General features: G+C 39.6%; 2 protein-coding genes across 5 annotated transcripts in view; both read right to left on the bottom strand.

The window, feature by feature from the left end:
• Positions 1 to 261: 261 nt before the first annotated feature.
• LOC110173870 (elongation factor 1-alpha 1) lies at positions 262 to 8,454 on the bottom strand. Of its 2 annotated transcripts, XM_055158221.1 has the most exons (8): positions 8,151 to 8,454; positions 6,814 to 6,969; positions 5,806 to 5,985; positions 5,023 to 5,319; positions 3,943 to 4,093; positions 2,796 to 3,052; positions 2,095 to 2,329; positions 262 to 1,167 (listed from the first exon to the last, which is right to left on the bottom strand). In XM_055158221.1, exons 2-8 carry the CDS (start codon positions 6,955 to 6,957, stop codon positions 1,043 to 1,045), a joined length of 1,389 nt encoding a protein of 462 aa, XP_055014196.1. In that variant the 5' UTR covers positions 6,958 to 6,969; positions 8,151 to 8,454; the 3' UTR covers positions 262 to 1,042. The 2 variants fall into 2 exon arrangements, with proteins under 2 accessions (XP_055014196.1, XP_020795537.1); XM_020939878.2 differs by having other exon boundaries at positions 6,814 to 8,454.
• Positions 8,455 to 9,075: 621 nt separating this feature from the next.
• Positions 9,076 to 16,797, bottom strand: part of LOC110173834 (ribonuclease inhibitor-like) — an 8,029-nt gene continuing 307 nt past the window's right edge. Inside the window, exons 1-8 of one of the 3 annotated variants that reach the window (XM_020939841.2) lie at positions 16,578 to 16,797; positions 16,001 to 16,345; positions 15,729 to 15,896; positions 15,471 to 15,641; positions 15,023 to 15,241; positions 12,388 to 12,561; positions 10,251 to 10,421; positions 9,076 to 10,159 (exon numbers count right to left, since the gene is read on the bottom strand). The exon at positions 16,578 to 16,797 is cut by the window's right edge and continues 307 nt beyond it. In XM_020939841.2, the coding sequence (XP_020795500.2) occupies positions 10,144 to 10,159; positions 10,251 to 10,421; positions 12,388 to 12,561; positions 15,023 to 15,241; positions 15,471 to 15,641; positions 15,729 to 15,896; positions 16,001 to 16,345; positions 16,578 to 16,797 (1,484 nt within the window). In that variant the 3' untranslated portion in view covers positions 9,076 to 10,143. The other 2 variants (XM_055158547.1, XM_055158548.1) reach the window with 2 other exon arrangements.

Raw genomic sequence — 16,797 nt, 5'->3', positions numbered from 1 at the left:
CCTGTTTTACTTTTTGAGATATTAGTATTTTATTATGAGTATTTTATTAACATTAAAAATGTATATACATTAGCAAAAGTTGAATTAAAAATGTAATTTGTGAATAGTTAAGTAGGAAGTGCTAAACCTTGGAAAAACAGATTTGGGTAACTAGCCTTCCAATTTAAATTTTAATTCAGTAAAAACACCAGAACGAGAGACATAGTGTTTTAACATCTTTACTTTCAACATGTTACCACAATAACAATGATTAAGGTGCATGAACGGAACAGTATCTAACACTGAACATTGCTACTGCAGGGAGCTCAGACCAAGCAAAGTGCTCTATGCATGAAGACTTCAGATCCTCACTACTCTGAAGCTTCTAAAGTGCTAAGGGAACATGCAAGCAGCCAGTTCACCAGTGCCTATAGTCCACAATTATCTATTAAAGCTACAACACGGAGCATTACTTCAACAAACATAAACATCCCAGCATCATAACTTGAGCAACAGCTACAATTGTACAAGCTAAGTCTATGAGCAGTATATCACTACAATTACCTCAAAACAAGGACCTCATATAAATTGCTTGAATTAAGAATCTTGAATTTCTATAGAACTATTTTTTTAAATTCATGAGCAATATGTTTTAAAGTAAAAAATAACAAAAATTACAAGATATTTTTAATTTATGTATAATTTAAGGTATATGTTTTTTACTTTATTGATCCCATGTGAAAATGCATCTTTTGCATATTTCTATTCTACTGAAATCAAAATAAACTTTCTTAATTCAAGCAATCTAAACTTATTTAATATTGTAGTCCTCACTTAAAATACAGAATACAGCATGGAAGCTAGATAGCATTGCCAGAGTGACAACAAAACATACACTGGACACTGTGTTAGTCACTATAGTGGAGGTATGAATGTTTTTCCTTCTGCGGCTTTTGCGATGCATTGTGATAATAGACCAGACACTGATGATGGACGCTAACAGGGGCAGATAGCTAGAGTGCCGTTGGTCGCGGTTGTCAGGGGCAACAGCCCAGCACAACATTCATTTGGTCTTCTGAGCCTTCTGAGCAGACTTGGTAACCTTTCCGCTGGTGGGAGCTTTCTTCTCCACTCCTTTAATGACGCCCACAGCCACGGTCTGACGCATGTCTCGCACGGCAAAACGACCTGCGCAAAGAGAAGTTAAGTCAGGTTACAGATCAAGCATATGTGATGATTATGAATTGGTTTGGTGAGATAGTACCTGTGGCAAATATTTATCATAGTTTTATATCAGTCAAGGGGCAGGTTGAGGGAAAATAAAGTCAAGACAAAAGTACAAAACACAATTTTTGCACAAGAATAGATAAATAAATAAATAAAATAATAAGTAGAAGTAGTAGTAGTTGTAATATATAAGGGTAAGGTACACTGCCATTGAACACTAAAGTATCAAGTGATAGGGAAATTGCTCTACTGTACCAAGGACACCTCCAGCTCAGTCCTTGTTATCTAACCTAAGTCATCAGAAGTATAATACAATTGAGACATGGGCAGACTTGCATGTGTGTTCATGTCTTTATGCATGTTCTATGTTAAATACTCCAGTATTAGACATCCAAAGTCTCCTTCCTCTCTTTACAACTCTCAGGCTACTTGAATTATTCATAGAAGTAGGTGAGTACTGTTACAAGTCTCACTTGACCAAATGCCCCAATGTCTCAATTGTTTATATACCAAGCACACATAACAAGACTCTAACTGGCCAGTGTATGCAGCCTGTGGTTTATTAATTCTATATTCAGTTTAATGACACAATTCTGTTTTACAATGTGATTGATCAAGTTTTATATAAAAGCATGATCTAAAATGCCAATAAAACTGTGTTAAAAAAAAGTAACTAGTCCTTTCAGTAGTATTTTTCATGTATAATCCTAATTGAGTACATGTGTCCTTTCTCCCACTAGTTTTAACAGCCCTGGTCTAAGCAGAGGTGCAAATCAAACTATTAAAATAATGTACAGGTAATCTTTGCCTACATTTGTGGAAAGCACAGTATCACAGGATTTTGGTCAGTATTCTGCAAGATGATAAATGCTCACTGTAGAGACTTACCTAGTGGAGGGTACTCAGAGAAGCTCTCCACACACATGGGCTTTCCAGGGATCATGTCCACAATGGCAGCATCTCCAGACTTCAGGGACTTGGGATTGTCTTCCAGCTTCTTGCCCGAGCGACGGTCAATCTTCTCTTTGAGCTCAGCAAACTTACAGGCGATGTGAGCGGTGTGGCAGTCCAACACAGGGGCGTAACCTGCACTGATCTGACCCGGGTGGTTCAGGATGATCACCTAGTCAACAACAGAATATATGAGAGGATTTTTAAATGTTTGCATTTATATTATAGGAGACATGGATTGTTACAACTTTGTCTTTATGGTGGGCGCACTAGTTTTGACAACAGCAATGTTCTCTAGAATATCAATGGTCTATACATTATTCTGTAAAATTGTCTTTGTGAGAGTTGGACAAAACTACTTAATATGTAGTCTTGGAAACTCAAAAGAAACATTTTTGGACATTACTTCAGTGCAGAACAATAAGGAAATATTATGCTACACAGTCTGATCATCTCCAAGTGGTATTTTTTATATTTACACATTGAATTGTTAATTTGATTTGTAGAAACTTAAATGTAAAAACTTCAATCAGTAACCAAGACATGAAATGATGGAGGTGCCTTAATGAAGGTATAGGGACCCAAACTGTTTCTTGTCTGCATACACTAAAGCTAAAACAGTACACTCACATACTGACCTGAGAGGTGAAGCTAGCAGCCTCTTGTGGTGGGTCATTTCTGCTGTCTCCGGCCACGTTGCCACGGCGAATATCTTTGACGGACACATTCTTAACATTGAAGCCCACGTTGTCTCCGGGCAGCGCCTCGGTCAGAGCCTCGTGGTGCATCTCCACAGACTTCACCTCCGTGGTCACGTTCACAGGGGCAAAAGTCACCACCATGCCTGGCTTCAGGATCCCCGTCTCCACACGACCTACTGGCACTGTCCCAATACCTGAAAGAAACAGCAGGTTTGGTGTCATTTGCTTTGCCTGGAATATCCTAAAATATGGGTTACGTGGCCAGCCAGAACCACACTGATATGGAGCTGTATCCTGTCTCCCTGATTTCAGGGGGTGTGATTGACAGGTGGATTAATCAATCAGAGAGACGCATGTTCCCTTCACGTCAAAGCAAACAGAGCTGCTTACACATTAAAAAGGAGAAAAAATATATAAGAAGTTACATATTTTGTTTTGAATGTTACGAGAAATTTATAGCGATGTCTTCCACATTTGAGGGACACGTGCTACAAATTAGCAGCTGTGGTTGCTTCATTTAAAATTTGCCTGGAAGTTTTCGCGCTCTGTGGTCCAGTCCCAGTCCCTCCTGGATTCGAACAGAATATGGAAGGGACTGGCTGGTCAGGCAAACAATATTGGAATACTTGTGTCTATCTTTGTTTTATTCTGGGTGTTTTCATTGCTTATAAATATCCTGAAGCATTTCCTAACCACGAACCTAACCTGTGTATCTTGCTTTTTTGGTGCTACACACATGACTGTCTTCATGGAAGTAAATAAGTTTAATGCCATACTGTAGAACCCTGTACACAAAAGAATGAGGAATCTGTGTGTGTGACCATAAGGAGCCCACAGAGAACATCTGCTCTAAATACTTAAAACACTTTGGACACACTTGTCTTAAGTATAAATAATTCAGGATTTAACTGTAACTCGGTTGTGGTCCAAAATACACCTCTTTTATCCTTAGCTTTTTTATTATTATATAACAGGGAGTCTATTTTCTTAATCTGGTTTGCGTAACATTAAATGGATACAAAAAAATAAAATAAAAAGATTTTTAAAAAAAACATATGTAAGTTTTGTGGTGTAGTATCCTGACCTCCGATCTTGTACACATCCTGTAGTGGCAGGCGCAGGGGCTTGTCTGTGGGGCGTGTGGGGGGCTGGATGGCGTCTAGAGCCTCCAGCAGGGTGGTGCCTGACGCGTTTCCATCTTTGCGGTTAATCTTCCAGCCTTTGAACCAGGTCATCTGCAGGTGACAGCAGCAACTTTAGCTACATGGCTAACAACACTTGCACTTTCACAATAAGGGGTCACATTGTCAAGTTTTACAGTTACGGTTGTTTTCAGAGGAAGCATAGCAATTTTGTGACTGAAATGAAAAACTAGTGAATCCATTTCCACTGTTAATAAACCTGCCTAATCAATATTAATACTTATATTATTAAGTCAAAGTTCCTAATTTAAAGTATTAATGTTTTGATCTTAAAAGTGATTTACATAAACAGTGGGTTCATTATTATTTGGAGTTTATATGTTACAATGCAGTAGCACTTTAGTTAAATGCAACAAATGAAAATTATAATTTTGACAACAGGGTGTAGGGTGTAACCTTCTTCACAATATATCATGCTTAAAGTCTGATAAACAGTTTCTGCAAAAATGATTGCTATTACAAAAGAAATGTTATTTAAATTCTGACAACCATTTTGCTAAATACTTTTCCTACATTGCCAACATGCCTGACAAATCTATTATATTTCTTCTTTGTAATTGTATGTTACTGTATTTGTCTGCACTAAAAATCAAAGAATAACTGTACTTCTTAAGGATAACTATTGTGAATTACAGTAAAATATTTGTGTACTCTGAATTGACATTTACGTTAAAATTATGTAAAAATAAAATAGTAATAGTAGTAAAAGTAATAGTATGTTTCCCAGTACAGCTATTAATAAATCACAACTGAAGAAAGACTTTTCCAATTAACATAAACTGTTCCTCCCAAACCCCTAATTTAAAGTAACTGCTGTACAATCTAATCTAGTGTTTACCTAGACACAAACTGAAATAATTCCCCCATGGCCAGAACACCAATTGTTAAATGGCAAAATTTAGCAATTAGCAAGAATTGGCAAACCTCAAAATAGATCATTGTTGTCACTTTGTATTACTCACATTTGGGCTTGGCTCCAGCATGTTGTCCCCGTTCCAACCAGAGATTGGCACAAAGGCCACTGTGTCGGGGTTGTAGCCAATCTTCTTAATATAAGTACTGACTTCTTTCACTATCTCCTCATAACGTTTCTGGCTGTAGTTGGGTTCGGTGGAGTCCATTTTGTTGATTCCCACAATGAGTTGCTTCACACCCAAAGTGTAGGCCAAGAGGGCATGCTCACGTGTCTGTCCGTTTTTGGAGATTCCAGCTTCAAACTCTCCCACGCCTGCAGCCACTATGAGCACGGCACAGTCGGCCTGAGCCAGAGGAGAGGGACTGTCACTGCATCACATTATATACACTATTTAAAGATAATACATGTAGTCAGAGGTGAGTAGAGTCATCAAAATGAAACTGATTTCAGATTACACAAATTAATTCTGCTTTCTGATTGGATAAAGATAAACCTCTACATAATCTGGATGAATCAATAGACACTACATAAAAAAGATCAGATTATACCAACTGGACATAGATTATTTGACTTTTAATATATATTATAAATGCACCTGTATTGCATCAATTGTAAGGCATGGTGCACATTAAGCCTATACTTATGAAAATGCAGGATTGCAATCAAATCTAAATTCCATTCTCAGCCCTTTGCTACAGGCTAGATATGAAATGTATGAAATGTTGACAATTAAAGTTACATTTGCAACAACAGGCCACTGGCTCTAAACACATTTCCCACTATTACAGTGCTCTTAGTAATGTATAAAATGTGACTGTGTTGGCCTTACCTGTGAGGTGCCAGTGATCATGTTCTTGATGAAGTCTCTGTGTCCTGGAGCGTCGATGATGGTCACATAGTATTTGCTGGTCTCAAACTTCCACAAGGAAATGTCTATGGTGATACCACGCTCCCGCTCTGCTTTCAGCTTATCCAAAACCCAAGCATATTTAAAGGAACCTTTCCCCATCTATAGAAGAGAAACAGAAGATGTCTCAAAACTACTAACTATCTACATTTCAGATCACTTCACAATTTCAAACCAACAATAAGCAGGTGTCTTTAGGTTGTAGTGTTCATATATAATCTATCTGATGTATTATTTATGTTTTTGTCCTTATGTTTTGTCCAGAATTAGCTAAAAGCATCTAAACTCTATGTACATTTTTTTCTGGTGGGCAATCTGGCACCTGCTTGCCTCCATGGAGACATTAAAGCTTTGCCTTTGTTATTGCTTGTGTTAAATGTTTCGCATTGAACTCTTACAGGTGTTTTTATGGCTCAAAAATACCTTAAGTCTTAATCTGAGCACAGTTGCCTCTCAGATCCTGTAACAGTTGGCGCCACCTTCTTATATCCATAGAGATGGTTAAGTTTAATGCTGTACTAGTACTTTGAAATATTCCAGGTAAAGCAATAACATCTCCATATGGCACACCCTCCACCATGTTACATAGTGCATCTTTAATATGCATTTTTATTTACTTTTTACAATGATGTTTATGTACGCTTTTTCTCACATTTTTTGATTCTTTTGGATATTGTTCACTGGTTGCTTATGCTGATCTAACAGTGACATCATCTCACAAACCTATTCTTTTTATATAAGTATTAACAATAACTTCTATACCATCAGTTCATCCAAAATGTTAGCATATTAACAACTGTAATGATGCCTTCCCCCATCACAGTTGAACACCACAGGCCTATAGAAAGTAACATCTGGAACTCAGCAATTCACAGCTATTAAGTATTTCTCCCACATCTTATTCTGACAGGGGAGATAAATGAGTCATACCTCTGCAGCTTCTTTCTCAAACTTCTCGATGGTCCTTTTATCGATGCCTCCGCACTTGTAGATGAGGTGACCTGTGGTGGTGGACTTACCTGAGTCCACATGTCCAATCACCACTATGTTTATGTGAAGCTTCTCCTTCCCCATCTTCACTCAGTGCTATTTGAGGAAACAAAAGTACTAGTTATTAATTTACTGCTACTCCTACTACTGCTGCCATACTTCTACATTTAGGTTTGCAGAACACAGAGAGCACAGAGATTCAGTAGCATGTTTTCTAGCACCTGACAATTTTCTGTATTCTGAAAATGAAAACAACTTTGATATGCAGTTCTCCACTACTACAACTAGTCTACAACAACTACTACAACTACTGGAACTACTACAACTACTACAAATATTACTCCTGCAACTACACAATCATGACTCTTGTATTCTGGTATATAGAACTTGAGCCATTAAACCATGTAAGTGGAGGGCTTAGTATACTGAGAGGAATATACAAAACAACCAGGAGGGACCCATTTGGTGCAGTGAACAAATCGAAAATATTTCTGTAAAATATGTCTTATTCTGTAAAATATATTTAAGATAATGAAATCAATTCTATGATTTTGTCAAGGTGAGCTATGGGTCTATTTAAGAAAGAAATTACAATCACACTTAAATCTCTTAAATTTCATATACTACCTTTTGTCATTGCGTCATTTTTAACTTTTATATCTGCAAGAGGAGCCTGCACTTTGAATTTGATTCTAGTCCTTGCTTAATCAGAAATCAATACTTTGGAAGTGGCTGAATTTGCAGTAAATGCGGTTAGAAGATGCTGTAATATGCTTAGTAATGGTCAGGATAGACGAAAGAGAAGCTGCAAAGGACAAAGATGGTGCAATATGAATGTAATCAGTGTAGCCTACACTGCAGTATCCTAAGCAAAAGGGTATTCGTCCACTAACCACGGTCCCTAACTTTATCCCTCTTAATTCTAACATACTGCGACATCAGGGCAGGCAGGCACAAAAACGCAGGCACAAATGGCACAAAACGTATGGGTCCTTTAAACTGCGCCATACGGGCCTACCCAAAAAATGCGCACTGACACCCACACCCAATTCTAAGTCCCTGGCTGGAACCAACCTTCTTTATGAAATTACACACATATGAACCTGCATGACTGAGCTGCTGTATCAGGCTATCCCCGGTGACAGCTCATGCAATTACATAACATGAAGCGCAGACCAGACGCAGGGGTGACGATGCATGTTTACAAAATGAATGAAAATTATTACGATACAAATGCACGGTTTGGAATTAACATTAAATATGCATTTATGTCCTACCGTCTGCTCCGAATGTGAGTCTCAGCTTCAGATACGGTGATGATATCAGGCACTGACGGACCGCAGCAAAGCACCAGCAGCCCCACGTAAAAGGCGTCAACTTACGGATATGATCCACTAGAGGGCGTGCTACATCATCATTTATTGTTGCAAATATCAACATTGACTCATGACCGTGAAGCCACCCTCACACTTTTTAGGCATTTTAAGCTCTGATCTTAATATCTGTGTAATTTTAAGGATTTCTTCGATTGATTAATATTCATTTATAACCATAAGTAATGTATTTCTGGAATAGACCAACACTGTATTAGGCGACATTTATAAGGCAGTTGAATAAATGTAATAATACTAATATAATACTAATGATTTTTTATATATTTATTTTTTTTGCCAAATACGTTTTTGTGATAAAAAAAATAAAAATACCAATTGTTACAGGAATGGGGGATTCCTGTAACAATAACAATATAAGTGTTTGGGATATTTAAATAGTAAGTCATCATTGATTTTTAATGCCAAAATATATCTCTAAATGAAAATGGAATTTACAAATCTATTTATTATTTAATTTCTATTTAATACATAAATTCTGTAACCATTTGATAAAAAAAAAAAAAAAAAACTTAAAACATTAAATGTATAACTCTCCTTGTGGTGCCTGCAACTTGGAAATGTTACTGCTTTCCTGGAATGTTCTTGAGTCAGGTATTAAACATCTTATTGCATTACTGCTTATTGCATTCGTTCAGTTGCAGATGCATTAAACTCTAGAAATACCTTGCAAAAAAATTAAAATCTTCACCGTCAGTGGTGTCACCTCTTTGACCTGATCTGTAATTTGGTCCTATGCTGTCATGACCCTGTTGTGGAAAAATTATATATACCTTTGATGATAAATAATTGATCCATTTGCAAAGTCAGATGAGTTTTTGGAATACAGACAAATATTTATTCTTGTTACAACAGATATGGACAGGACCTAGGTCTGCCCTGGCCAAAGACCAACAGCCGCTTTTGAGGACCCCTTCTCTCAATTTCCCTGCAGAGCATCCCCTCTGAATCTCTGCCCCCATAGCATCTGAGCTCTGACTATTTATACAGAAATACAAGTTACATACATATCAAAGCAGAGTGACTTTCACAGACTTGTGCCAATCAACTTTACATACATATGATGACAGCTAAGACAACAAAAGGGTGGAGACAGTTGTGTCTGCTGAGCCTTTACACACCTTAATGACTGGTCTGGTCTAAGATTCATTTACACAAAGACAAATTGAGAGAAATCTTTTCACAATATACGTTTCCATCACAACCTTGTCTCCATGTAGAGAGATATGTTAAATGCAATACTGTGAAAGATTCCAAGCAATGCAGTAACATTTCCATGGATACAAATGGAAGGTGAAGCCCTCCACCAGAAACCTGAACCACCACCAGAACCTCTACCATACTATAAAATTTAATAAAATAGAAAAATAATCATAAAAAAATTAATACAAACATTTATAATTTGAATAAAACAATAAACAGTAGAAAATAAGTATTTTGTGACACTCTTTCACAGAACAGTTTTAAATCAAGTATAGTCCAAGCAATTGTGGTAAAAAACAGGAGAATTCATCTTCACTTCTTCCCTGACACTTAGAGATAGGAATTATGACTTTGTTACTAGTGGCAGGAAGGCACTTTTGAGTAACAATGCCTTGAGCCCGAGGCATATAGAGGTGACATAGGCGTGTCCACCCTATGGGTCTATCCAAATTTAATTTGGTTTACAAAAAACTGGGAACTTGTTTTTAAAAATAAAAAATTGTGTAATTTATTGTTTTCCGTTTACATGTGCTTCTTTATGCCAATGAAAAGGTTAAAGCTTAATGAGAATCTAAAACATATTTAGATGATATATATAACACAGTGACTGAAATATAATAGTGAATGCATTTGTAGTAAGAAAAAAAAAAAAAGCGTATTAATTTTCATATCTTGATCATTCAATGGGGAGACTAGAAGATAGAACATGTAAAAGTTAGCACTATATATGCCATAATTTTCATTAAACACAGAATGAACAACATATTAAAGTTAACTACTTACTCAACAGTTTGTAACTTGTATGCATTATTCCTGATCATTCCCAATAACACTTTTTTGGCAACGTCATCGAGCTGATTGCCCATTAAAAACAGCTCGGTCAGGTGAAGGTTGGTCTTAAGGGCCATGTTGAAGAAGGGAACACACTTAGAGGTGAGGCCACAGTTTCTGAGACTAGAAACAAAAACACAGACAAAATATAGCTGTAAAGTTGAAAGTTAAAAGTGCTCTGTTTAACCTTTTTGGTAGAGGATCCATCCCATTTGTCTTCATGGAAAAGACTGCTTTGTCTGGAGTGTAAATTTTACGTCCATGGAGAGAAGCAGATCTGTGGTAAAATGAGGCCACTTGCCCCAAGACTATCAAACATCAAACTTGAAAAATGGAAGATAGCTGAGTTTATTAATGTCATACTGTAAAACCCTCCAACAAAAATGTTACACAGCCTGCTTTTAAAGCTTTCATGGGCAAATTTGTTAGATTTTTTTCACCAGTAGAAGGCAGAAGTGAGACCTGTCCTCCCCTCCCCCTCACCTGGCCTTCAGATTCAGGTTGACAAATGTGTAGGGAAAAATGCTTGTTCAGGGCCTGCTCCCCCCATTCTGACAGAATCCACAAACCAGGAACCTAGAGAAGTCGGTTCTGCCTGACTGCCTCTTGGTATTTACAACCCCAAGAGAACCGATCTTCGGTGCTTTCACACCTCTCTTCCCCCACGCCAAGTGGGACATGAATCAGAATGGGAAATTGACATGGCTCTGCTAAAGTGATAAGGACTGTTAAATAATGGCATTCCTCATTTTGCTTTGAAGAAACAGACCCACATCATCTACATACCAGACCATCAGGCGCCAATGCTTGGACCGGTTAAAACCGCGATGGACTGTGGTTGCCACTTTTGGACACTAGAGAAGGACTGGATTAAACGCATCTCGATAACTAGTTAAAAATGTTTTAACTGTGTTCTATATAAGGCTCATGTTGATACAAGACAAGTATGCCACATTGCTTAATTCATGTGTTCATAGTCTCTTGTGTGTATTTCATGTCATGTTCCCGCGGAAGTATTTATGGTAACTTCACGGCGTGTTTTCGGAAGTATTTACGGTACACGGCGTGTTTTCGACAGATATACCTTTGATTTCATTGTATGAATCGTCGGCTAATGTTGTCGTAAACAGTTAGTACCTGAATGTGGGAAGTTATCAATTTAATATTTGCAAATGATATTTGTACGGGGACCAGTTCAGCTCAGACGCGGGCGTGCCTTAAATTTGCATATAACAACGCCCACCAAGCGCACTGACCAAAACGAAGCCTCACGCGCGAAAAACTTGGCTTTCGCTTCGCTTCGCGCTTTCGCTTCGCTTCGCGCTTTCGCTTCGCCTCGCGCTTTCGCTTCGCCTTTCTTCGCTCTTCGCCTTGCCTCGCCGCTGCGAGGACCCGCCGAAGAGGACCAGGGAAGACGGCCGGTCGGAGAGACCCAGGGGGAGCTGTAACAGACCTGGAGTCGCACCTGCCGAGAGCTGAGGACCAGAGCCGGTGAAGGAGGCGTGGACCGCCCTACCCGAGTACCATCATCACGCCGCTGCCTGCCCGTGCGTGCGACCACCGCCGAACCCCGCCATCGCCGCATTCCACACGGACCGAGAACAACATCGCCAAGTAAGGCTGGTTCTGAACAGTGAATGAATAAGGGTTGGCATCCCTCTTACGATTGCGTCCAATTATTCCTAAGGCAAGGGCAGTAGCGACTTAGCGAAACGCCATAACTGAGCTAAACTGAACCCCGTTTTTATAACTACCTCAGGTTGTTAAAATCGGTGCTTTAATGTTACGCAACCAGAACTTGGAAGCTGGTGTCTAGTTATTGTTTGTTAATAAACCACACAAAGGAATTTGCTGGTTTCAGTGATTTTTCTTAAAGTTATCATCAGGTCACTTTTTCGGGTACGTTCCCTTCAGATTGATTAAATTGATAAGTTGTTGTTGTCGCATATGGTTAAGTTTGATTCAGTCAGAATCTGGTGCCCCGCAAATGTATAATTTCAATAATTCGTCAAAAGCTAAACCACATGCTCAAACACACACATCTTACAACACGTTAAATCGCATTTTCTCCTACAAATGCATGACTTACAATAACATTTGGAGAGCACATTCAGGGCTTTTGAGGGCCACACAGAGCTTCTTGACCCCCCTGTCCTGTATGCTGTTACTGGAGAGGTCCAACTCAGCCACAGTGCATTTAGAGGAAGACAGATGAGACGCCAGGTCAGCGCAGCAGTCACTAGTGAGACTGCATTCAATCAGGCTGAACACACAGAACATAAAGCTTTGTTACAATGTGATAATTCCATGCACCACAAGTGTGCAATGTTGTCTAGTTTCTTGTTCAGTTACACACAAATAAACACTCAGATACTTGAACAAATCCTCAATATCCTTTCCTGATCGTTCACCAGTTAGGAGTCAGTAGAGAGGCACACTCATCCTTAATCATCAATGTCTGTAATGAGGCTGAGACAACTGCAGGACACAACTGTCCATGTCTGAACTCTACAGTGTAGAAGATGAAGGGAAGCCCCCACATGGCAAGTCCTGTTACCCCCTGTTTCTGAAGCAGTCCAGGATGCAGCAGGCAACCATCTTCTACTCTGAAGCCAGGCTGGTAGTCTAACTGCAGCAAATCTATCGCTAAGCTCACTATAAACCAGCCTCTCCAGTTTCTGCTGAGATCTGATCTATGCATGAGGTGTCTGATTGCCAACCAGCTTACCATATTTTCCGTACTACAGGGCGCACTTAAAGGTTGTATAGAGGATTTTCCAAGGAACGAGAAATCCAGCGACTGTTTGTCCTTTTTCAAATGTTGTGCATGCGTGAAACCACCCCCCCTCCCCTAAAGCTCCCTACGTAAAAACACCTCCTCCCGCCTCCTCCTTACGCCAGAAACAGGTTTGTTTACAGCCGGTGCGCTGCACATGACTTGTAAACAACTAACTACAGTGTTGGTTAGGCAAGGCGGAGAAGTGAGGAGCGGGGGAGGGGGTGTGCGGATATTTCGTGCGCGGACGAGAAGTGAGGAGCAGGGAAAGAGCGGAGCGGGGAGCCTGGAGCAGGGAGAGGAGAGAGGAGAGGGGAGCGGTGCGCGGAGATTCCGTGCCCGGAGAAGTGAGGAGCAGGGGGAAGAGCGGAACGGGCAGCGGGGACAGGAGCAGTAAAGGGGTGCAGAGAAGGTTGCGCGGAGATTCAGTGCGAATGAACTAGCTACAACACGCATCAGCAAGCGGACTCTTTCTTTGCCTTGAAAATTACGTTTTCAGACATAGGATATCGCTTTCGTGTCCTGAAAAACGTTTGTCTAGCTCTTGGAAATAAAGTACGTTTTCATAATAAGCAGAAGTTACCAGGAGTAATTTGGCGACCAATGCGTCAGTCTTTAGACCCTGCGTCTGCTTCAGTTGCGCCATCGCTGGAATGAATCTACAAGAATCACCTTAGTTTGGCTTCGCTGCTTTTCCCCTTGTCTTCTTCTTTCAGCGACCTCAAAAACGGACTTTCTTTTGCGGCTAACTGCTCCTGGATTCTTGTCTGCCATTGCAACAAACTTTGTGCTAACTGCAAGGAAGATATAGGTCAAAAAAAGCCGCTAAAAACTGTTGCGTTGGTGGAGTAAACAGTGTCTGTGCGTCTTGCGTCTGTGGACTGCGTGACAGGCGTACGTAAACCACGTACCGGCGGCGCGCAGGCAAGTCAGTTACGCTAGAAACGTAGGGAGTTTGATAGACAGCCTGTCAGCTAACAGATAACGAGGCAGTGTCGTTATCTATTGGCAAATGTTTAGCTGGCCCCACCACGTCCAGAGTTGATGAATTTTTATTCTCTTTTTTTTGGTCATCATAATTACAAGGCTACTGCATCTCTATAATGCTATCATTGACAATTTGAAACAAAAAAAATCCTCCATACAACCTTTAAAAGCTTAAAATTTCATGAAAAAACGCCTTATAATCCAGAGCACCTTATATATGAATTTATTCGGGTGTTTTAGTACGACTTTAGTAAACTACAAAAAAAAAAAAAAATCAAAACGCACCTGTCAAGAGACACGCATACAACGTCGACATTAAACTCAAGGCTATTATAAAGTTAAACTGAGAGCTGCGTGGGAGCAGTGGATTATAGAAGGCGAACACACACTCACCAAGACAAGGAGACAGCGCCGAGCGACTTACGCCACGGTCTGCCAATGGATCGTGGACGCCTGGGCTAAGGATCAGCATCAACTGTGGTCCGAGCTTTCACTGAACTGCCGGGTAACAGTAACGACACTGACTTGGATAATGACGAGAGGGATGCGGGCATGCTGGATGCTGTAATCGCCCAGCTGTTTGAACAATTATGAGTTATTGTGAATACGCTAACAATTTAGTGGTCTCAGACAGTATTTTATTTTTTTTTTACATGTTACAATTTGTGAACGTGTTAAATAAAGTTTAACTGACTTATCGAACTGTTGTGTTTTGTTTAATGCGCCTTATAGTCCGGTGCGGTTTGTATGTGAAAAAAGTTCGAAAATAGACTATTCAGTGACTATATAATTATAATCCAAAGCGCCCTATAGTGCGGAAAATACGGTATTTGCTTTAAGACTGATCAAACATAATTTTCTGCTTTGAAGATGACATTTCCTAAGTAATTTCCAAAATAATTTTCTAACAATTATAAGGGCAATCGCTGGTTTAGTAAAATACCCACTGAAATGGACTTACTTGAGCCTTCGGAGGTGGCTGTAAGGATTACACAGTCCAGTGGAAATGTATACAGCCCCTTCATCTGTGAGTTTGTTCCTGCTCAGGTCCATCTCCCTCAGCTCTGTCGCCTGCCAGCCGATTTCCATGTGCATATTTTCACTGTACAACGCTGAGATGCAGGACAGCACTTTGGAGAGGTAAAAACAGCCAAGCTTGGAGATTCCACATCTTGAAATACTATTATCAAGAGAAAGAACAAAAAGGATAATGAATACTTATTGGTCATTATTTATTCCTAAGTCTTATAATATTATATTATAAAACCAATGCCTAAAGCCCTCTCTTCTTTTGGAAGAACAAATCCTATGAATAGAGAATAAGGCGCAGATGTTCTGTAATTTCTGAATTGTAAAAGATTCACAATAAAAGACAAAAAATAAATACATTTTAAAAATGAATCCCTTACTTGAGTTTTTCCAGTCTAGACCAGGCAAACAGGCCTGCACTGATCAAATGAGCTCCTGCATCCTTCAAGTTGTTGCTGCTTAAGTTCAATTCTACCAGACAGCTCTTCTCAAGTTTCAGTGCATCCGAAATCGTGGCACAGCACCGTTCTGTGAGGCCACAAAAGCACATTCTGTCAAAAAAAAAAAAAAAAAAAAAAATCATTAACATCAATCATTATCAACAATCTAGAGATATATTTTTTTGCATGCATGCTTACTCCAGTTTTCTCAGTCTTGATATGTCAAACTTGGTAAAAAGTTCATTCGCAGCCTTGTTTCCTATCCTGTTGATGCTCAGGTCCAGCCACTTTAGGTAACTAGGGTTTTTCTCCAGTGCTGAGGCCAGATGGAAGCCACCCTCCCTTTTAATGTTGCACTGAGAAATTCTAAAAACAAAAACACCAGCTATTTACCAACAGTCCAGTAAATGATTTGGCTGACACAGCTAAAATCTTCACTTTAGATGAGCAAAATTTGAGACTACACATACCTAAGTGTTTCTAGTTGACACATGGGTGACTCCAAACCGTTGGCAAGATGCTTCAGCCCCACATCTCCTATACTATTGCAGCTGAGATCCAGCTCCTTCAGGTTTGGCCTCTGTTTTAAGACTGTTGCCAGGTGTTCACAGGCAGAGGAAGTCAGTTCACAGCCCTGGAGACGAAGGGACTTTAGCCTGCAATCCTGGTCACTCAGGCCCTGGACCAGGCTCTCCACCCCCCTGTCAGTGATGCTGTTGAAGCCCAGGTCCAGCTCCCTCAAATGGGACTCTCTGACACCAAGAACAGAGGCCAGGGCAGGACAACAAGTGTCTGACAGGTTTGAGAATCGCAGCCTAAAATGACAAAGACAAAGCAACAGGGAAGTAAGAAAGTTTTTATTTAACTAAGAATGCTTCTAAATATCATCCTAATTATGACTACTTTATGAATCTTCCTCCTTGACAACTGCAATAAAGTTTAAATAAAATAAATATTGTATCTGCTTATGCACTGAAATCCCATATATTCTTATTTTAGTTACTATGTTAGTTACTATGATTTAGGATTAAAAGGTAAACTACTTACATGGCTTTTTTGGATTTCAAAATCTCAGGGAGACTTCTGAGGACCTTCTGGTCACACCTCACAGGCAGTTTTATCTCAAACTTTTCCTGCATTCCTTCTATGTTCATAATCATCACCATGACTTCAACCCAGAACGAAGTGGGGACTTGGAGGGGAGGGACACCAGTCTTATAAAACATCTTCACATCATTCAGTAGAAAATGGCTGTCGAACTCCCTCA

This window comes from Boleophthalmus pectinirostris, unplaced genomic scaffold (assembly GCF_026225935.1).
Source record: "Boleophthalmus pectinirostris isolate CB_2022bp ecotype Guang Dong unplaced genomic scaffold, ASM2622593v1 HiC_scaffold_22, whole genome shotgun sequence".
Classification (NCBI taxonomy): domain Eukaryota; kingdom Metazoa; phylum Chordata; class Actinopteri; order Gobiiformes; family Gobiidae; genus Boleophthalmus; species Boleophthalmus pectinirostris.
Note: the sequence above shows the minus strand (reverse complement) of the source record. Positions and strands in the feature narration are given on the sequence as shown.

What these genes read in the sequence shown, in the direction of transcription:
- LOC110173870 (XM_020939878.2), bottom strand. Translation starts at nt 6,957, where the DNA reads ATGGGGAAGGAGAAGCTTCACATAAACATAGTGGTGATTGGACATGTG. An exon ending in CTGCTAGCTTCACCTCTCAG is followed by an intron (nt 2,330 to 2,795) that starts GTCAGTATGTGA and finishes GTTGTTGACTAG; the next exon opens with GTGATCATCCTGAACCACCC. An exon ending in CTCTGAGTACCCTCCACTAG is followed by an intron (nt 1,168 to 2,094) that starts GTAAGTCTCTAC and finishes CTCTTTGCGCAG; the next exon opens with GTCGTTTTGCCGTGCGAGAC.